Source organism: Oncorhynchus clarkii, chromosome 20 (genome assembly GCF_045791955.1).
Source record: "Oncorhynchus clarkii lewisi isolate Uvic-CL-2024 chromosome 20, UVic_Ocla_1.0, whole genome shotgun sequence".
NCBI lineage: Eukaryota > Metazoa > Chordata > Actinopteri > Salmoniformes > Salmonidae > Oncorhynchus > Oncorhynchus clarkii.
In genome coordinates, this window is record NC_092166.1 from 34,354,750 (window position 1) to 34,373,798 (window position 19,049).

General features: G+C 46.1%; 3 protein-coding genes across 3 annotated transcripts in view; 1 reads left to right on the plus strand and 2 right to left on the minus strand.

The window, feature by feature from the left end:
* LOC139377404 (dynein, axonemal, heavy polypeptide 9 like) overlaps nt 1-1,170 on the plus strand; it is a 63,457-nt gene extending 62,287 nt beyond the window's left edge. The window contains exons 82-85 of the mRNA XM_071120433.1: nt 230-345; nt 436-548; nt 703-843; nt 923-1,170. Of these exons, the coding sequence (XP_070976534.1) occupies nt 230-345; nt 436-548; nt 703-843; nt 923-1,170 (618 nt within the window). The remainder of the gene's footprint in view (nt 1-229; nt 346-435; nt 549-702; nt 844-922) is intronic.
* A 299-nt stretch (nt 1,171-1,469) lies between these two features.
* LOC139376281 (mitogen-activated protein kinase kinase kinase 20-like) lies at nt 1,470-11,498 on the minus strand. Its single transcript, XM_071118643.1, has 11 exons — nt 11,174-11,498; nt 9,293-9,380; nt 8,306-8,407; nt 7,993-8,058; nt 7,777-7,805; nt 7,534-7,671; nt 7,347-7,433; nt 5,285-5,359; nt 4,377-4,483; nt 3,094-3,232; nt 1,470-2,866 (listed from the first exon to the last, which is right to left on the minus strand). The coding sequence occupies exons 1-11, from the start codon at nt 11,330-11,332 to the stop codon at nt 2,009-2,011; spliced, it is 1,848 nt and encodes a 615-aa protein (XP_070974744.1). The 5' UTR covers nt 11,333-11,498; the 3' UTR covers nt 1,470-2,008.
* Nucleotides 11,499-11,901: 403 nt separating this feature from the next.
* Nucleotides 11,902-19,049, minus strand: part of LOC139377406 (rap guanine nucleotide exchange factor 4-like) — a 42,704-nt gene continuing 35,556 nt past the window's right edge. The window contains exons 14-30 of the mRNA XM_071120435.1: nt 18,506-18,686; nt 18,240-18,318; nt 17,393-17,543; nt 17,236-17,324; nt 16,731-16,755; nt 16,554-16,632; nt 16,299-16,445; nt 15,365-15,462; nt 14,710-14,835; nt 14,519-14,595; nt 14,293-14,394; nt 14,073-14,163; nt 13,917-13,967; nt 13,682-13,769; nt 13,502-13,566; nt 13,041-13,095; nt 11,902-12,939 (exon numbers count right to left, since the gene is read on the minus strand). Coding sequence (XP_070976536.1) covers nt 12,812-12,939; nt 13,041-13,095; nt 13,502-13,566; nt 13,682-13,769; nt 13,917-13,967; nt 14,073-14,163; nt 14,293-14,394; nt 14,519-14,595; nt 14,710-14,835; nt 15,365-15,462; nt 16,299-16,445; nt 16,554-16,632; nt 16,731-16,755; nt 17,236-17,324; nt 17,393-17,543; nt 18,240-18,318; nt 18,506-18,686 — 1,632 coding nt within the window. The 3' untranslated portion in view covers nt 11,902-12,811. The remainder of the gene's footprint in view (nt 12,940-13,040; nt 13,096-13,501; nt 13,567-13,681; nt 13,770-13,916; nt 13,968-14,072; nt 14,164-14,292; nt 14,395-14,518; nt 14,596-14,709; nt 14,836-15,364; nt 15,463-16,298; nt 16,446-16,553; nt 16,633-16,730; nt 16,756-17,235; nt 17,325-17,392; nt 17,544-18,239; nt 18,319-18,505; nt 18,687-19,049) is intronic.

Here is a 19,049-nt window from a genome sequence, read left to right on the forward strand (position 1 = left end):
GACGCTGGGCAATTGTGTGCCGCAATAAGGACTCCCAATCACGGTGATACAGCCTGGATTCTAACCAGGTTATTGTAGTGATGCCTCTTGCACTGAGATGCAGTGCCTTAGACCGCTGCGCCACTCGGGAGCCCATGATCAGCTGGTAAATTAGACTAGGACTGATGGAAGACATAAGGGCGAATGGGTAGTTTTGGCTCATGACAGCGCTGTGTTCTTCTCCGTTCAGGGTGAGCTGGCGATCTCCTCAGAGATGGAGCAGATCCAGGCAGCTCTGTTCTTTGATAACGTCCCAGACACCTGGACCAAACTGGCCTACCCCTCCACTTACAGCCTTGCCCAGTGGTGAGTCATTGGGTGTACTCTCCCACTGCCCCAACGTGTACGTAAGATGATGTGTTGCTATGTGTGTGTGTGTGCATGTGTGTTTACCAGGTATAATGACGTGTTGCTGCGCTGTAGAGAGCTGGACAGCTGGACACAGGACCTGGCTCTTCCCACCGTCATCTGGCTGTCTGGACTCTTTAACCCACAGTCCTTCTTAACAGGCAACATACACACACACACACACACATCCCCCTAGAAACAACATACCCAACCACTTCTAATTATATTACCGACTTATGATGTGAATGTCAGTTGCCCCGTTGGTATTCTCTGTTCAGTGGAATGATTTCCTCAATTTCCCTCTCTCACCTCCAGCGGTGATGCAGTCTCTGGCTCGTAAGAACGAGTGGCCGTTAGATAAGATGAACCTGACTGTGGATGTGACTAAGAAATTTAAGGAAGAGTTCAACCAGCCAGCCAGAGAGGGAGTATACGTATACGGACTATACATGGAAGGTATACACTCGTCTCCCCTTCTCATGAACACCTACATCCTAGTTCATTTATCTTCACCCTTCCCCTCTTTCTCCCCCAGGTGCAAGATGGGACACTCAGGGTGGGGTGATCGCGGAGGCTCGTCTGAAGGAGTTAACCCCCTCCATGCCCGTCATCTCAGTCCGAGCAGTACCGAACGACAGACAGGAGACGCGTAACATCTACGAGTGTCCCCTGTACAAGACCAAGCTGAGAGGAACCACTTATGTCTGGACCTTCAGCCTCAAGACCAGAGAGAGACCAGCCAAGTGGGTACTGGCTGGGGTGGCCCTGCTGCTCAGTGTGTAGAGGTAAGGGTTAGGGGGTGAGGAGGGAGACCAGCCAAGTGGTTACTGGCTGGAAAGAAGCAAGGTCGTTTTTCCATTAGCTATTTGTAGGGTGTGTATTTTCTGTGAGAGAAGGTATTTTATGTAAAATACATGTGTTACTACATAATCCCTCAAACCAGGTTTGATGTTGCAATTGAAATATAAAATACATTTGTATTGTACTGTTTTAGCACCTGAAAGCTATATGAAAATGTATAAAGCATTTGGACATTTTATTCATATGACTTAAGTAAGAATATAAATAAAAATGAAAATCTGTACTTTTTCTGAATTTATTGAAAAACAATACAGTATAAGCTGCAAAATAGTTTCACACATTTGATCACAGTAAGAACCCATTAATTCAAAGCTTAGTATTTTGAACAAATCAACTGTATCGTCTAACAAGTGTACAAGTCGAAAAGCAGAAAACATTGGATGGTACCCTTTACCTAGGCCTAGCCTCAACTAATGAGTGGTGTTCAAGTGCTCTATGGTCTATGTAACACTTGTTAATATGGCACATCATTTACATGTCACTTTAAAAGCTTCAATGGGCACGATTTCCCCAAAAAAGCAGCTTCAGGCTAAGTTCATCATTACAACCATAGGATCCCATAGTTCTAACGATGAACTTGGTTAAACAATGAGCTTATTACGATGCTTTTGGGAAACCGGGCCCAGAACAACATGACAGTTAGCAGCAGGAAATCCACACTGCTCATAATTCTTCACTATTATGCCCCACAGTCCTCACACACAGGGGCGTGTATACATTTGGCTTCATTTAAAAAATACAATTGTGTTTGTGTGTTCCCCTAGTCACTGTCGTCGTCAGACCAGCCCAGGTCCATCATGTTCATGTCCAGCGTTGCGGCGGCCATATTGATTTTGGTTCCATGTCGCACGCTACAGGTCTTAGAAGAGTTCTGATTGGATGTGGTCCGCATGCTCACCTGTACCCCCGACCGCACCCCCTGACCTCTGACCCCTAACTCACTCCTGACCTTATGACTTATGACCCCAACATTAGCCATGTCACCCCTGACCCCTACCCCCCCAAGGTCACATATCTCCCCCATGTTCATATTCATATCCATGTCCCCTATCCTCTCTATCCCCCCAATCTCATCCAGAGAGAGCATATCCCCAAACCCAACCATACTCCCCCCACTCAGCTCCCTAAACATGGACTGTATCCTCCCTCCCTCCATACTCCCTCCCTCCACCACCCTCTCCTCCTTTGTTACCTCCCTCCATCCCTCTTGTCTCCCAGTCTCCCCCCATCCCCTCTCTTCCCTCTCAGTCTCCCCATCTATCTCTCCAATCCCACCCTGGAAGCCCTTTAGCATGATTTGTAGCCGACCCCCTTCCCCTAGCTCCAGCCGACTCCCTTCTATCCCTCCCTCCGTCCCCCTCTCCTTCTCTCTCTCCCCCCAGGTTACCTCTATCCCTCCATCCCCATCCGTCTCCCCAAGACTGCTTGAGAAGCCCCTAATCATGGACTGGAACCCCCCTATCCCCCTGTCTATCCCTCCCTCCACACCCCTCTCCCTCTCCCTCTCTCCGTTGCTGAGGGTTCTGATAAGGCAGGATATCTTGGCGCTGTTGGACTCCTGAGATTGAGAACGGAAGAACGACTCCGAGCTAATGCCTGATGCTATGGGGGAGAAGAACTGAAAGAGAGAAAGAGATGGTGACTAGGGGGGGACGGGGCAGTTGAACACAACCCAGATGTCATCCCTCACCACTCTTTATGAATTCATCGTTACTCTAGGGATGCGGGGCTTTGACACCATACAACATGACTGTTTCTAACATTTAAATCGCATAAGGTTGTAAAACAAATAGAAAACGAAGCGTCATGGTCTTTGAAACCCGGCCAAACATGTAGACTACTCACAGGGGTGACATTGGACCTCTCCATCAGTCTCTCCTCCCACAGTCTCAGCCTCAGCTCTCTCTCCTCCAGCTCCTTCTCTTTGCTACTCAGGTCTCTCTCCAGCCTCCGCAACCTCTCCAACGTGGCATCTATCTCACACCTACAGAGAGGAGAGCTACTGTTACTCGTATGCCCATGTCCCTTCACTTCCATTGATATCTGGTCATCAATGCTCATGTTGGAATCTGGGGGCAGTGGCTTAGTAAACTATTATCAAGGTAAGCAGTACGGGGATCTAGTTTCTGTTTTGGAAGCCCTGTAATCTGAAACCTAGCAGTTGTCTAGTACTGCCTGTTTATTCCAGCATGTGGCACTGTTTAGTCTATGATTTGAAGGGCCATAATGGAATGTTCTTCCTCCCTCTCGCTCACACACGCAAGCACCAGCAGCTCTCACAGCACCTAAATAAACACAGACATCTGACGCAAGGACATATCTCCCTCCCCCTAAACTTTTCCCTCTCTTTAAACTCCTCCCCCTCTTCAACCCCCAGTCCCACTTCTTACCTCTCTCTCCCTCTATCCCGACTTCTCTCCACCTCTTAAAGCCCTCAATGTTTCCCCTCCCTCGGTCACTAACCCTCCCTTTTCCCCTCGATTCCCCCTCCATCCCCCTCTCTCTCTCTCTCTCTCTCTCTCCCTCTCTCTCACCCAGATCTTTCCACCCATTCTCCATACCTCCCTCATAATTAATTAGCTTGCCACACTCATGTCAAACACAAACAGAATCTGTCACCCCCCCCCCCCCCCCACCCACCCTCCTCCTCCTCGTCTCTCTTCGGTCCCTCTTCCCTCCTGCTCAGTTTTTATATTTCAAGTGCGCTCTTTACATTTCTGCCTCTCTCTACACAGCGCCTCCTCCCCTGTTTTTCCCATACTTGGCTTCTAGCTGCCCCCCTATATGCTTCTTTTGTGAACTCTCTCTCTGGTGGAAACAGGCTAAGTAGAGGAATCTCCTACATGGATAGCTTCCAGAGTCTTATTATAGACTAAAGCCAACGAGCCAGCAGGGTCATGCATTCAGCTTCTCTCCTGAGACACACACACACACACACACACACTGGGGCCTCTTGTTAGGTTGTGAGTGTATACAGTGAGAGCTGCTCTTTGTCCCGTGTCTGGCTGCAGAAAGATGGAGCTTAAACAATCCAGACTGTGCTTACTGTACCACCTGCATATCACATACATTACACACACACACACACGTTTGAAACAGAGTCCCACACACACAAATGTTAATAGTACCTCCACTGGTCCTTGTTGTGTAGGAAGGAGTTACACTGTTCTGGTAGTCTGCTGTCTTTAGACATGGTCTCCAGAGTCCCCAACACCTGCTTAAACACTGGACGCTCCTAGAAAACACACACACACACACTTTTGATATCTTTCAGATATGCCTCAAATTGAATTGTAGTATGACCACTGTCAAGTTAGCACATTAGGACTTTATCGACAGTTCAGGCTTCTGTAACAGTTCATAATGAGCTAGCCTTGAGAGCACAGGGTCTTACGTTCAAGACCAGCTGCTGGGGTGTTCAACTCTGGCCCTGGAGAACTACACTGCTCTTTCCATGATATGGACTGTCCGTTTGAATCCAGGTGAAATCTATGATCCCTTATTGATGTCCCCTATTAAATTCACTTCAATCAGTGTAAATGAAGGGGAGGAGAAGGGTTAAAGAAGGATTTCTAAGCCTTGAGACAACTGAGACATGGATTGTGTATGTGTGCCATTCAGAGGGTGAATGGGCAAGGCAATAGATTTAAGTGCCTTTGAACAGGGTATGGTAGTAGATGTCAGGCGCACCAGTTTGAGTGTGTCAAGAACTGCAACATTGCTGGGTTTTTATGCTCAACAGTTTCCCTGTGTATCAATAATGGTCCACCACCCTAAGGACATCCAGCCAACTCAACATAACTGTGGGAAGCATTGGAGTCAACATGGGCCAGCATCCCTGTGGAACGCTTTCAACACCTTGTAGAGTCCATGCCCCGATGAATTGAAGCTGTTCTGAGGGCAAAAAGGGGTGGAATTCAATATTAGGAGGTTGTTCCTAATGTTTTATACACTCAGTGTATCGGGTGTGCAGGATTTGGAGTCTCCAGAGCCAGATATGGAGATTGTGTGGTAGCCCTGACCTTTGCCCTCTCACCTTTGGTTCGGCCTGCCAGCACTTCCTCATCAGGTCAGCGAAGCTAGGCGGACAACTGGTGGGGATGGTCAGCCTCTGGAACACACACACACACACACACATACACTCAGAGGAATCTTACATTCATAGGAACACACTCACAATATAAAGTAGGAAATGTGGCGGCTCCCCCATTTAAAATGTTGTCTTAGAGGGGACACAGTCCCTGATCAGCAGGGAGTTTAACCAGTGACCCATCAGTTACAGCATAATGCTAACTGTGCCATTACATTCCAGTAAGAGGCAGGGGGGTGGGGAGGGGCAGTACATAGTAACAGGTTATAGCAGCGTTTCCAGTACCCCCAGCAGTATATACCTTTTTTTTGTAACCCTGGAAAAAAGCACACCTGATTCAACTAGTCAAATAATCATCAAGCCCCCAAAGAGTTGAATGTGGTGTGTTTGTCAAGGACTACAATGAAACGGTCCACTGTTGGGGGTTACTGGAGGACCAGGGTTGGACCAGGGTTACAGGATACATCCACTGAGAAGGGCAGGGGGATATGGAAACAGTTTACTCTGGGGAGGGTTTAAAACGGAAATAAATCTCTCTCAGTAACGGTTAGTATAATAGTCACCCCCTCTCTGGTTATTTAGGGCCTACTATTGGACCTCATCCAAAAGCACGCTGGGATACTCAGGAGTCATGTTCTCAGATCTCTATGGGTGACAGGGCAGCACACTATTACTGGAATACAGACACAGTTCGAAGCCCCTTCCACACTTGCGCACGCACAAACACACAGTATAACCAGGGCTTCATTTGAGGAACATGATCTGGCACTTCTCAGTTTTGGACTGTTTTCATTCCGGGAACCTATTTGCTCGGATCTGGTACCTCTCCTGGCATGAAGAATCATTTTCGCTATTTGCAATGTTAAAAACTCCAATAAAAGCAACCAGTGTTAATTGGAGTTGCCTTCTCTGTAATTCTGCTGCCACCTAAAAAAAAACGTAATGTGAAAACATGCCTGATATTCCAAGAAGTGATTGGCGTTGGGTCGGCCCGGGTGGATGGTTCGAGCAACATGGTAGCCTAGAGACAGATCAAATCGTGGCCGTTGCGGTGGTGAGAGACAGAAGCGGGCCTGAATCTCTCACGCAACTAGAGTGAGATCCACTGAAATAATTCAGAATACAACACCAAGAGTAGGTCTATAATTTAGCCACAGCCGATCAATAGCTTATTAAAAGAAATATGAAAAGCCTGGCTGTGGATTGTGTGCAGCCCAATAACAAGGCATAGCCTACAGTCGGTAACACACTGCAAATCTGTCAGTGAACAGCATGCAGACAAAACAGGCCTTCCACAATATTTCAGATACAATTGTGGGAAAACACAGGTTGGAAAGCAAATGGCTCCTGCTGAAAAGAGAAGACTAATCTGTCTGTAGGCTAGCAAAATATTGTATCAACTTCCAAATAGGACTATTGAGTGAATAGCATTGTTTAACAGCAATGCTGTATCATAAAGGTCATTTGTTATCATGCGTTCCGGTAATTCAGAGCTCCCCAGCCACCCCCCCATACACTTTTAGTTACTGCACCTTCCGATTTACAAATTAAGCATGGAGTATAACCCGCCCAAACACACACACACACACACACACACACACACACACACACACACACACACACACACACACACACACACACACACACACACACACACACACACACACACACACACACACAGTAAAACTACAGGTCCTGGCCTAGCTCCACAGCAGAGTATCCATGCCTTACAAGAGCAGAGAGCTGACATCAACCCTAAAAATACCCCTTACCCTCCTCACAGCGGAAAGCATGAGAGAATCACGTTGTTACTCCAGCTCTGTGCGTGTTGCTCGTTCAGTGCTTGCGTGTTTGTTTTATGTTCGGTAGTGCATATGACCGACCGTCTTTTATTTTATGAGTGAAACTGAGCCCCTTTGAAGCTCTCAACTAATCCTAAATCAGAACAATGTGTCTTTGGGCATGTGTGTGTGTGTGTGTGTTTGTGTGTGAGAATGAGTGTGTGTACCTCTTGTTTCTCCACCACCAGCCAAGCCACCTGCAGCCCCTCGAAGCCTTTAAATGGAACCTCCCGTGTCAGCATCTCCCATAGTACCTGGTAACACACACACACACACACAATGATACAGGACATATTCTCCTGAAAAGCCACTTGACATAGAAAATATTAGATGCTTCCCCTCCCGCACACACACCACGCCGTAGGAGTAGGTATCACAGGTCTCTGACACAGGTAGGCTCTGTATGACTTCTGGGGCCATCCAGGGGAAGGTGCCCACCACTGTCATGTGGGTGGTGTGGGACTGGAACTTAGACGCTCCAAAATCACAGATCTGACAACAGACCGGGGAGAGAGACAGCATTGGGACACTTGGTTTCAAAATAATCAAGGATGGATGAGTGGAGCATACAATAATTGTTAGTTATCCCTACTGTACCTTGAGCACTTTGTCTGTCGTCAGCACCACTGTATTGAGACAGAAAGAGTTGAGTGAGTTCACAAGTGGGGGGGTTCTTCTTGTGATTTTTGTATGAAGCTGTAGCCATTAGTTCACGTCTCAAAATGATTAAGTAGCAGCAGTAGTGCGTGCAATGTTGGATGTCCTGGTGGGTAGATATACGTTTGGTTGCGGAGTGCGTGTGCATTTGGTTACCGTTTCGCGACTTGAGGTCTCTGTGAATGACTTTGACTGGGGCTTCCGAGTGAAGATAGTGCATTCCTATTGGACAGAAACATTAAACATCCTCAGCCACGAACCAATAACAGACCAGCAAACTGTTAACAACTCGGCTAAACAATGGCTACCAGTCTCCAAACAAGTCACTGATCCTCACACCAGATGAGAACATGCCCCCTATTGCCTTTAGGGAAGACAAAACTGTACCAAAGGGCTTAATTAGCATGCTAAGGTTTCTCTAGGTACGGGCAAACATAAAACATGGGTCGATCTATCTCTCTAGCCTTACCTTTAGCTATCTCCATGGCCCAGGTCATGATTTGCTCCATGTCCATCTCCTCACTCTGTTCACTGGAGAGGTACTCATACAGAGAACCTCCGCCCGCATACTCTGAAAGAGGAGATCACAACACACTGTAACCCAGGGTTCTCCGACTGGAGAGAACGTGATGTCATCGGCCTCTCTCTTTTTTGGTGGACCCTTCCTGTTATGTTCTCTATTGTTCCTCAAGCGAGATGGAGGCCGATGACATCACACCAGACCATCTCCTTGAAGATTGCAGTTGTTTAAAAACACATATATATATATATATATATATTTTATTCAAAACGTTTTATTATTTTTTTTACCCTTAAGTGTGTATATATTACTGTATTTACATTACTGTATTTATTACTGTGTATATATTACTGTATTTATACTTAGGATATTGTTTTTCGACAGGAAAAGCTAAATAATAACTGGAGTGTGTCTAACATAATGTCTCTAAAACCCAAGGACAGTTTACATTAAATATACAGCACCGTGTAGTGCATAATAAACACACACACACACACACACACACACACACACACACACACACACACACACACACACACACACACACACACACACACACACACACACACACACACAGAGACAGAGAGAGAGAGAGAACAGGGTTCTTTCTGCAGCCTCCTGTCACTACCAACCTGAACTCATTTATCACAACGACTTGAGAAACATCAAACACAGCTTAGCACATCAGGCTCATACACACACAGACACACACTGGGTAGTTTGTTCTGTAAGTCATATGGGCAGTGCTGTCACAGAGCTGATATCAACCATATGACCACATGGAGTGAACACACATAAAAACATCCTGGGTTAAGTTACAAATGTCCTGCCAGGAAACTCAGCACACACACACACTCAGTAGCCTAAATGTTGATCCTAGACCTGCGGTTCCATGTCCATCAGAATGTGTATAAGGAAACACACACACACACTGACCTGTGACGATGCCATAGTTGGGGGACTCCAGTACGGCGCCATAGAACTGAATAATGTTCTTATGACTGAGGCTACTCAGTATCTCAGCCTGGAGAGAGAGGGGGGGGGTGAAGAGTTGGTAGGGAGGAGAGAGAGTAAGAATGTATGCACAGTATTTAACTTACAGTAAGAGCACTACCCACCACTGCGACCTGTACGCTCTCGTTGGATGGCCCTCACTTCATACTCGTCGACAAACCCACTGGCTCCAGGTCATCTACAAGTCTTTGCTAGGTAAAGCCCCGCCTTATCTCAGCTCACTGGTCACCAGAGCATCACCCACCCGTAGCACGCAGTCCAGCAGGTATATTTCACTGGTCACCCCAAAAGCCAATTACTTCTTTGGCCGCCTTTCCTTCCAGTTCTCTGCTGCCAATGACTGGAACGAACTCACTGAAGCTGGAGACTCTTACCTCCCTCACTAACTTTAAGCACCAGCTGTCAGAGCAGGTCACAGATCACTGCACCTGTACATAGCCCATCTGTAAATAGCCCATCCAACTACCTCATCCCCCACACTGTATTTATTTATTTATCTTGCTCCTTTGCACCCCACTATCTCTCCTTGCACAGTCATCTTCTGCACATCTATCACTCATTTTTAATTGCTATATTGTAATTACTTTGCCACCATGGCCTATTTATTGCCTTACCTCCCTTATCCTGCCTCATTTGCACACACTATATATAGACTTTTCCTACTGTTATTGACTGTATGTTTGTTTATTCCATGTGTAACTCTGTGTTGTTGTTTGTGTCGCACTGCTTTGCTTTATCTTGGCCAGTTGTAAATGAGAACTTGTTCTCAACTAGCCTACCTGGTTAAATAAAGTTGAAATAATAAAAAATAAAATAAAAAGTAGAAGTCCTACTAAATGGCAGTGTCTAACTCTTAATTCTACGACATGCGTACTGTTACATTTTATTTAAGCAATCTGAGGGCTGTACAGAAAGGTCCCTTCTGCTCCGCGTCTGTGCAGTGTATGAACTTCTTCACACTAAAAAGGTTCGGGTCAGAGCACCTAGGAACACAACGACGACACGGCAAACACGCAATCAATCCACTCCCTAACAGGCCACGTCTCAAACACAAAACAACTTAGAAAATCAGCCCCTTACTGGATAGTCATGAAGGACGATCATGTGACACGATCCAGACGTTTTTTGTGTGTTTTTTTAAAATCAAACATCAACGCTAGAGTTTCTCATACATGTGTCTGTTTTTCAGGCACGCGTTTGTGCATGGGCATGTGATCGGCAGCACCCCAGCCAGCATATATATATATACTAACAGTTATTCAGCCCTCGAGGGAAGAAGTCAGTGACAGTGTCACTGCCAGGCCAGGTCGCTATAACATGGTTTTCTGCCGGGTCGGGAACCAATTTATACTGGGTCACAACTTCAGACTGGGATGTGGCAGGATAGAGTGTTTTGTTCATTGTGAGGGCCAACGGGGAAAAAGAAAAGGAGGGCCATGTCCATCACCCAGAATATGGTCAGGAATCACTGAACTTTAGTATTTACACAAGAGGGTAAAATACACACACCTAAGAGACAGCTAGCCCATACCTTATCTCACACAATGGGACTAGCCTGTGTTATAAACCAATACTGTACTCCACAATGAGAGGAAGAGGAGAGGTATGTTGAAACCAAGATCAACACACAGGCAACTGGAGAGAAAACAGGAGAGCTCTCAAATCAAAACGGCTGGCATGGAGGAAAGGCATACCAAATCGCTTGAGGGTGTGCGTGTGTGTGTGTGTGAGACTGTGCGTGTGTGTGTGTGTGTGTGTGTGTGTGTGTGTGTGTGTGTGTGACTGTGCGTGTGTGTGTCTTACCTCAGTCTCGATCTTCAGTAGTTTCTTCACAGCGACCTCTTTATCCTGAGATATCCAGTGTGCTCGGTAGACACTCCCAAAGCTGCCCCCTCCACAGTTCTCATAGAACCGCAGGTCCTCATGTTTTATCTGGACAAACGACGAACTCAGAGACGACATGGCATACTGGCGCGCACACACACTCGACGACAGCCGCTCTGAGTAAACAGAGCAAACTGAGATACGGAACGGAGAGAAAGAGAGAAAAGGTAGGAGGGAGAACACGTTTGATCACACACACCCGATAGCAGAATGGACTCTGGGAGCGAGAGAATGAAAAGAGAGACCGCAGAGAGCCTCTCTGTAAATGTAGTAAGAGCTCATTCACTCCCTCGGTCAGGCCAGGTGCTGAGGCGACACCCTGTGGTGAGACTACAGAACACACACACTTGGATCGAGAAAGAGAGCGAGAGATTAGAGTGTGTGAGTGTGCGTTAATCACATTCTGCTCGTCTGCCTGTTCTCTTCTTTCCCAGTGTATGTACGGGTGGATGCTCTGTGTGCGACCTCTTGCTGTCAGGTCAAATAAGGCTGCTGGCATCCAGAGAATGCATGGGATCATTGCTTCTATACAAAACACACACACACAGGTCAGACACACACGCGCACACACACACACGTCAGACACACACACAGGTCAGACACAGGTCAGACACAGGGCTAGAGAACGATTATTCTCTAGCCTGACAACCAACCCTATCTCTTACTCACTCAGCAACTAAAAACACACTCCCACCACATACACCAGGAATGAGGGGGACAGTCACATCACCAGTCTGGAATGACCATGGTGACACGGCCAAAAAGGAACGACATCATCAACTGGGGACAGAGAGGGTGACATCACTTTCACGGACAAAAACAGTGACCAAATCAGCAATAACCACCGCCAGTATCAAATGTTTTGATTATTATATTAGATAATTTTTTATTTAAAGATCAGACAGACTAGACACTCAACACACTGACATCATAATGAGGTCCTGAGGTAAAACAAGAGACACAAGTCAAATATACTGTATCTACATATACAAAAGTACATGACGAGAACACAACTGAGAAGGATGACTGATTAAACAGAAATAACAATATGCTACATGAGTTGTGCTTTAACGCAAGAATTTGAGGACAGATTTCAGAACGATGCTTAACAATGCTAGGGGTTTTGCTTCTCTATAACACTATGTAAAATATCTTGGTATTTGTGAAACTGGTACAATATACTTTCTTCATATTTTTCACATCTGCTTTCACATTATCAGTAAGGGATACTGATAATCACTCAAAAAGACCTCAAATCTATAGTTGTTCATTTTTAAATCAGATTTTTTTTTCAGTCACTTTAAGTACTTTCAGTTTTCTATCTAGATGTACAGTAACCTTACACTTAACAAGAGTCTCGGATCTCTAATCACCGCTCTTCTATGTGATGTCGCAAAGGCTGATGGTTCTGTGTGATGTCATAGAGGGCTAAGAATTCCATGTGATGTCAGAGGTCTGAGTTTTCCAGATGCAGTCATAGCAGCCCGATGAAGCCATGTCACAGTGATGAAGGTTACCTGTGATCTCTACATGTAACTACCGTGATGGTGGGCGGGCTCAGGTCCTGCGGGGCTCCAGCCTATAGGAGAGCGTTGTCAGGGTCCGCTGGTTGTCAATCACACACAGCTTTCTGACGTAACCCCTCACCTCCGCGTGGTTCTTATTGGGCTGACACACCTCAGGGTCTGAGAGGCAGAGAGAGGCAGAGAGAGTGTTGTATTATTAATGCCTATTGTTATGGGTCCAGTTGAAAGGATCACTTGTTAGTGATAGATCAGAGACTTACTGAACGGCTGACTCCTGCAGTGTCTCACTGCCCGGATGGTGTTTGCTATCATCCGCTGGAAATCACAACAACAAGCAGTGTTACATGTAGTGTTACATGTAGTGTTACATGTAGTGGCGTAACCACTACATAACAGCTAATTCCCTGCAATTCTACACATTTTACCATGGGGCAGAGAGGGAAATGTGCATTTTTATAACTAATCTCATGCTATTCTAGACAATTTTTCCAGGGTTTATATCGAGTTCGTATGCTTGTTTTTTGCATTGGGCCCCCACAGAACCACTGGGGAGGGGGGGGGGGGGGGGTAGGGGTGTGGTAAACCAGTGGTCACATGTCATATATAAGTTGCATTAATGTTTTATGAAGGTTGTTGATACTGAAAACCTAATTCTATGACTACAGCATTCAAGTGGAATGAAGAGTTTATAAGCATCTTATGAATGCCTGTGTATACTCACTATCTTCTCAAAGTTGACCATGTTGTCTATGAATGTCTTGTTGCCCTCGTGACTGAAAGTCATGTCTGGGAAGAGAACAGAAAAAGCACAGTTTGAAACAGAGGAGTTCACTTTCTCACCTCGATCTCCGTTTGAAAACGGTTGCCCGTTGCTTGCCTACTGATCGTAACCGGGGCTTACCTTTGAGGAGGAGGGGCATGAAGGGGATGATTGGCGGCTCGATTTTGGTGACGGTCAGCCGGTAGGCCCGGTGGTTCCTGGACGGGTCCTGTTAACACACACACACACACACACACACACACACACACACACACACACACACACACACACACACACACACCACGGTTCAAAAGGTCAATAACTTTATTGTCCACTTAGGGGTCAAATGGAAATTGTTCTTTGAAGAGCAACTCACCATCATGCTTTCAAATTCAGCGTAGAACTTCTTGAACTTGCTGGGGAGTTTCTGCCAACAGAAAGAGAAAGGTTTAATGGCTTTAGTTTTTAGTGGACGAATAGAGAAGCTGTAATTTGTCAGTAGTTTAACACTATAGTAGTAGTCATGGTTCACCTCCCAGGTCTGGGTGAGTCGGCTGACTGCAGGGTTGCTCATACCCATGATGATGGCAAAGAACGAGTTCAGATTCTTGAACTCCCGGCAGCTGGAGAAAGCAACATCAACAAGTTCAGTGAGAGACTGAAGCAGCGTTTCTGTACACTCAACTCTCCACGAAGCGCGCGCATCTACAGAACGAGTGAGTGTTTGACTGTTTCGCGTGCGCAACACTCACTGAGCAGCGATCTTGATGAACTTCTTGAGCAGCTGAACCCGTTTGCTGAGCTGACCACACAGACACACCTCTGTCACAACCCACAGCTGCACCTGGTTGAACCTGACCACGACCACACAATCCCACGAGGGTCAAATAACACACTGTAACATGTACCAACAACCTGCCTAGGGGAAAAAAATGTCATAGAAGTTACTTCGAAATCATGTTTGATTCAAAATCAGACCTGCGTAAGAAGAGGTCCAGGTTGGCGGTGGTTCTCCTGAAGCTCTGACGGCCAAACGTGTGGTACAACAGCTCATGCTGCAGCAGGGAGGAGACGGGACACATATTATAGAGTTCAGGTGTACAGAAAGAAATAGAGCAGGTTGGTTCTCTCGTCTCAGAAAGGGTGTGTGTGTGTGTGTGTGTGTCTACCTCGTGCACGCAGCTGAAGAGTTCCCAGTCATACAGGGTCATCTGGTAGGCCAGGTCTTTAGAACTCATCAGCTCAAAACTGGACATGGACCCCGCTGAGGGCCCCTCCTGGTCTGGGAGAGGGGTCTGACACACACAAACACACACACATTAGGTTATTGTCTACACGACACTAGGAAGTTAAGCAGGGTTCCCCAACTGGTGGCCCGCAGGCCCGAATTTGGCACGCCGCTGACTTTATTTGACCCCTCAAGTTCTGAGCAAATGATTGTATTTATTGTTGGACATAAAATACTGTTAAAAACACCAGCAAATCAGCTCCAAGTGATGTTCATTTTGTAAATCTGTTCCAAAGTATTCCCACGCATAATAGAGAAGTACTGTATATGTGATCGTATACAAGCAAGGATTGAAATGATTATGTTTTAGTCAAATATTACATCTGTTTGGGCTTCTTGCGGTCAATTTGCAGTCTACAAATGATTTGTAATTATGTTCTGGCCAAGTGACCATCCGCTCAAGAATAAAACTTTATTTTTTATTTATTTTTTAAAATCGGCCCACGGCTGAATCTAGTTGATGCTCCCTGATGTACAGTATGGTTGTGGCTCAAAGACAACATATTGCCATATTTATAGTCCCCATTCTCTCTCACCAGAGCATTCAGCTGGTCCCTGGGACAGGCGAACATACGCCCGTTGATGCTCAGAGTGGAGAATACGGACACATCATTGGGCTTCAGCATCTGCTTCTCTGTACAGGAGAACACACACGTTGGAATATAAAATGACAGTAATAAATGATACGTACACTGAACAAAAATATTAAACGCAACATGTAAAGTGTTGGTCCCATGTTTCGTGAGCTGGAATAAATGATCCCAGAAATGTTCCATAGATACAAAAACACATTTCTCTCAAATGCTGTGCAGTAATTTGTTTACATCCCAGTTAGTGAGCATTTCTACTTTGCCAGGATAATCAATCCATCTGACAGATGAGGCATATCAAGAATCTGATTAAACAGCATGATCATTACACAGGTGCACCTTGAGCTGTGGACAGCAACAGAACACTCTAAAATGTGCAGTTGTGTCACACAACACAATGCCACAGATGTCTCAAGTTTTCAGGGAGCGTGCAATTGGCATGCAGACTGTAGGAATGTCCACCAGAGTTGTTGCCAGAGAATGTAATGTTAATTTCTCTACCATAAGCTGCCTCCAACATCGTTTTAGAGAATTTGGCAGTATGTCCAACCTGCCTCACAACCGCAGACCATGTGTAACCACGCCAGCCCAGGGCCTCCACATCCGGCTTCTTCACTTGTGGAATGGTCTGAGTATTTTTTTTTCTGATTGGCCCACTGGCTCCCCAGCGGGTGGGCATATACCCTCCCAGGCCCACCCATGGCTGCGCCCCAGCCCAGTCATGTGAAATCCATAGATTTGGGCCCAATGAATTAATTTAAATTGACTGATTTCCTTCTATGAACTGTAACTCAGTAAAAAAAAATCGCTGAAATTGTTGCATGTTGCATTTATATTTTTTGTTCACTATGAATGAAGTTAGATGTGATTGGCTCCTCACCGCCTGCGGAGCTGAGGTGGACCAATAGTAGGTCATCGTTTGAGGCCAGTTTGTCAGCCACAGCACTGGTCACCTCTCTCCCTGTGGCTGCCACGGCAACCCGGATGGTGGTATAGGTATGGTCACTGCAGTACACCTTCAACAGGACTACACACACACACACACACACACACACACACACACACACACGTTTTTAACATGTTTTTAATAAAAATGTGCAGAAAGACGCATTCTTTTACACAAACACACACTCACTTTCGTCACAGTTCCTGATGGGTTGTTTCTTCGCTAGTCTCTCGTCTCCGTTGCTGAACTCTCTAAGAAGGACCTTCTGCTGAAACAGGCCACAGAGATAAAAACGACACATCACACACTTTTACAGACACACACACACACACACAGACACCACCAGCAAACATAGTCTGTGTGTACCTTTTTCAATTTGGCCTCTTCTGAACTGAAGAACAGAAACAAGAGAACAGACGTATTAATGCATTGTCTTGATATGGATGGGTTTGCCGACGTCACAAAAACAAAGCGCACGCTTCAATGGGGCAGGAACCTGTGTGTTGTCGTGATTGTCGTGATTCCTGGCAACAACGACAAGACGCTGCCACGTGGGGAATCGTAAGTGACTCATTTCAGCTCGTTTCAGCTTGTTCTTGATACCATGTCTTGTTTTGAGGTGTTTTGACTGATTTCATGTCAATGCTAATATGGCTAAAACTCGCTAGCTAGCTAACCAACAACTGTCACGATGCATTTGAGACAACACGTGCACATTGTGCAAATGTATTTCATTTTTCAATAAACATTTGGAGACTAAATATCGTTGACATGCTGTCAACAATCTAAGCCAACCCTGTCTGTTTTACGCACGCTTCGGTTTTGTTGCTAAACAAACAAGGTTTGGGGTTAGAGGTCAGGGTTTACATACTGTAGTTTGACGACCTTCTCCAAGTCGGGTACAAAGTCTTTCAGAGCTCTGAGGATCCGTGAGTCACTGGACACACTCCCATACAGCTCCTACAGAGAGAAATACACAGACTCAGACAACTCCTCAGGTGTGTGTGTGGGTGTGTGTGTGTGTGTACCTCCAGGAATGTGAGTGCTGCTTGCTCCTCCTGTAGATGGTGTGCGTGTACTGCCGCCCAGCGCAGGGCCAGATTGAGGACTCGTCTTTTAGAGGTCACAGCGTACTCCAACCTCTCCTGCTCCGAACCCGGGGGAGCCACCGCATGGTAGGTACACACAAGGTTAAAGATATAGCACAACTACAGTGAGTGTACCCACACATTAGAAACACCTTCCTAATATTGAGTTGCACCCCTCTCCCTTTGCCCTCAGAACAGTCTCAATTCTTCGGGGGCATGGAGTCTACAAGGGTGCTCGAAAGCGTTCCACAGGGATGCTAGCCGTGTTGACTCCAATGCTTGCCACAGCTGTGTCAAGTTGGCTGGATGTCCTTTGGGTGGTGGACCATTCTTGATACAGACAGGAAACTGTTGAGTGTGAAAAACACAACAGCGTTGCATTTCTTGACACAAACCGGTATACCTGGCACCTAATACCATATTTAACTAGGCAAGTTAGTTAAGAACAAATTCTTATTTACAATAACTACACCAGGCAAACCCGGACAACGCTGGGCCAATTGTGCGCCGCCCTATGGCACTCCCAATCACAGCCGGTTGTAATACAGCCTGGATTCGAAGCAGGGTGTCTGTAGTGACGCCTCAAGCACTGAGATGCAGCGCCTTAGACCGCTGCGCCACTCGGGAGCCCCGAGACAAAAGGGCAATGTATAACATTACTGTAACCTATATGTAGTCTACTGAATATGCCAAGAAGAGAAACGGGAGGGAAAGAGAAAGAGGGAGAAAACGAGAGGAGAGAAGAATGGAGTGAAAGAGAAGAGAGTTGGAAGGAGAAAAAGGATATTGTGCCATGAGCAGCTGGCAGAACTGGCTGTTAGGCATGAAGACACAGTGCATGAGGACAAAGTCATCTACCGCAGGATCTGAGAGGAGGGGAGGGGGGAGAGAAAAAGAGAGAAAGAGAAAAGAGGAAGAAAGGGAATAATATTAGAAAACAGATATTCATTCATATCCACCAACCCATCATCCAGTCCTGTACCGGCCCCTCAACCCTGGCAACTCACAGTGTATCTCTACCTTGTTGTGTGGAAGCTAGGTGTGTGTGTGTACCTGGGTCAGCGTGGTGTGTGTCCATCCTCATGGTCTCCAGGAAGTGGTCTAGGATCTTCTCAGGGGTTCCAGACATCACAGTGTACTTGATGTTTCCCAGAGTAGAGGCTCTGGGACTCTTCTCCAGGATCAGCACAGCCTGCTCATGCTCCTTCAGGCGCACTGTATTCGCCTCCACGTCCTAAAGTCAATGACAGTACGGTCCAGTATTGCACACTGTAGCAAACAGTACAGTCACAGAACAACTAGACCGGACGTATAAATCTGGAGCATCCAGTTGGCATTTCCACTCACCACCAAAAAGGTTGATGACTCATTTTCTCATCAATGAAACATTTGATCTCAATTGAGTTTTCTGTTCCCAAAACTGCAAACAGAGTGGACTACGTTTTGTAGTTTTGTACCCTTTGCCAAAGTCTCAAAACACTTAGTTGTTTAGGAGTGCAAGGGCGCATTTAGTTATTCCTAATGGAAATATGCAAAACACATAGAACACGCCATGAGGGTCTGACTAGCTCGTGCTTGGCTATGCCCAACGCCTTTC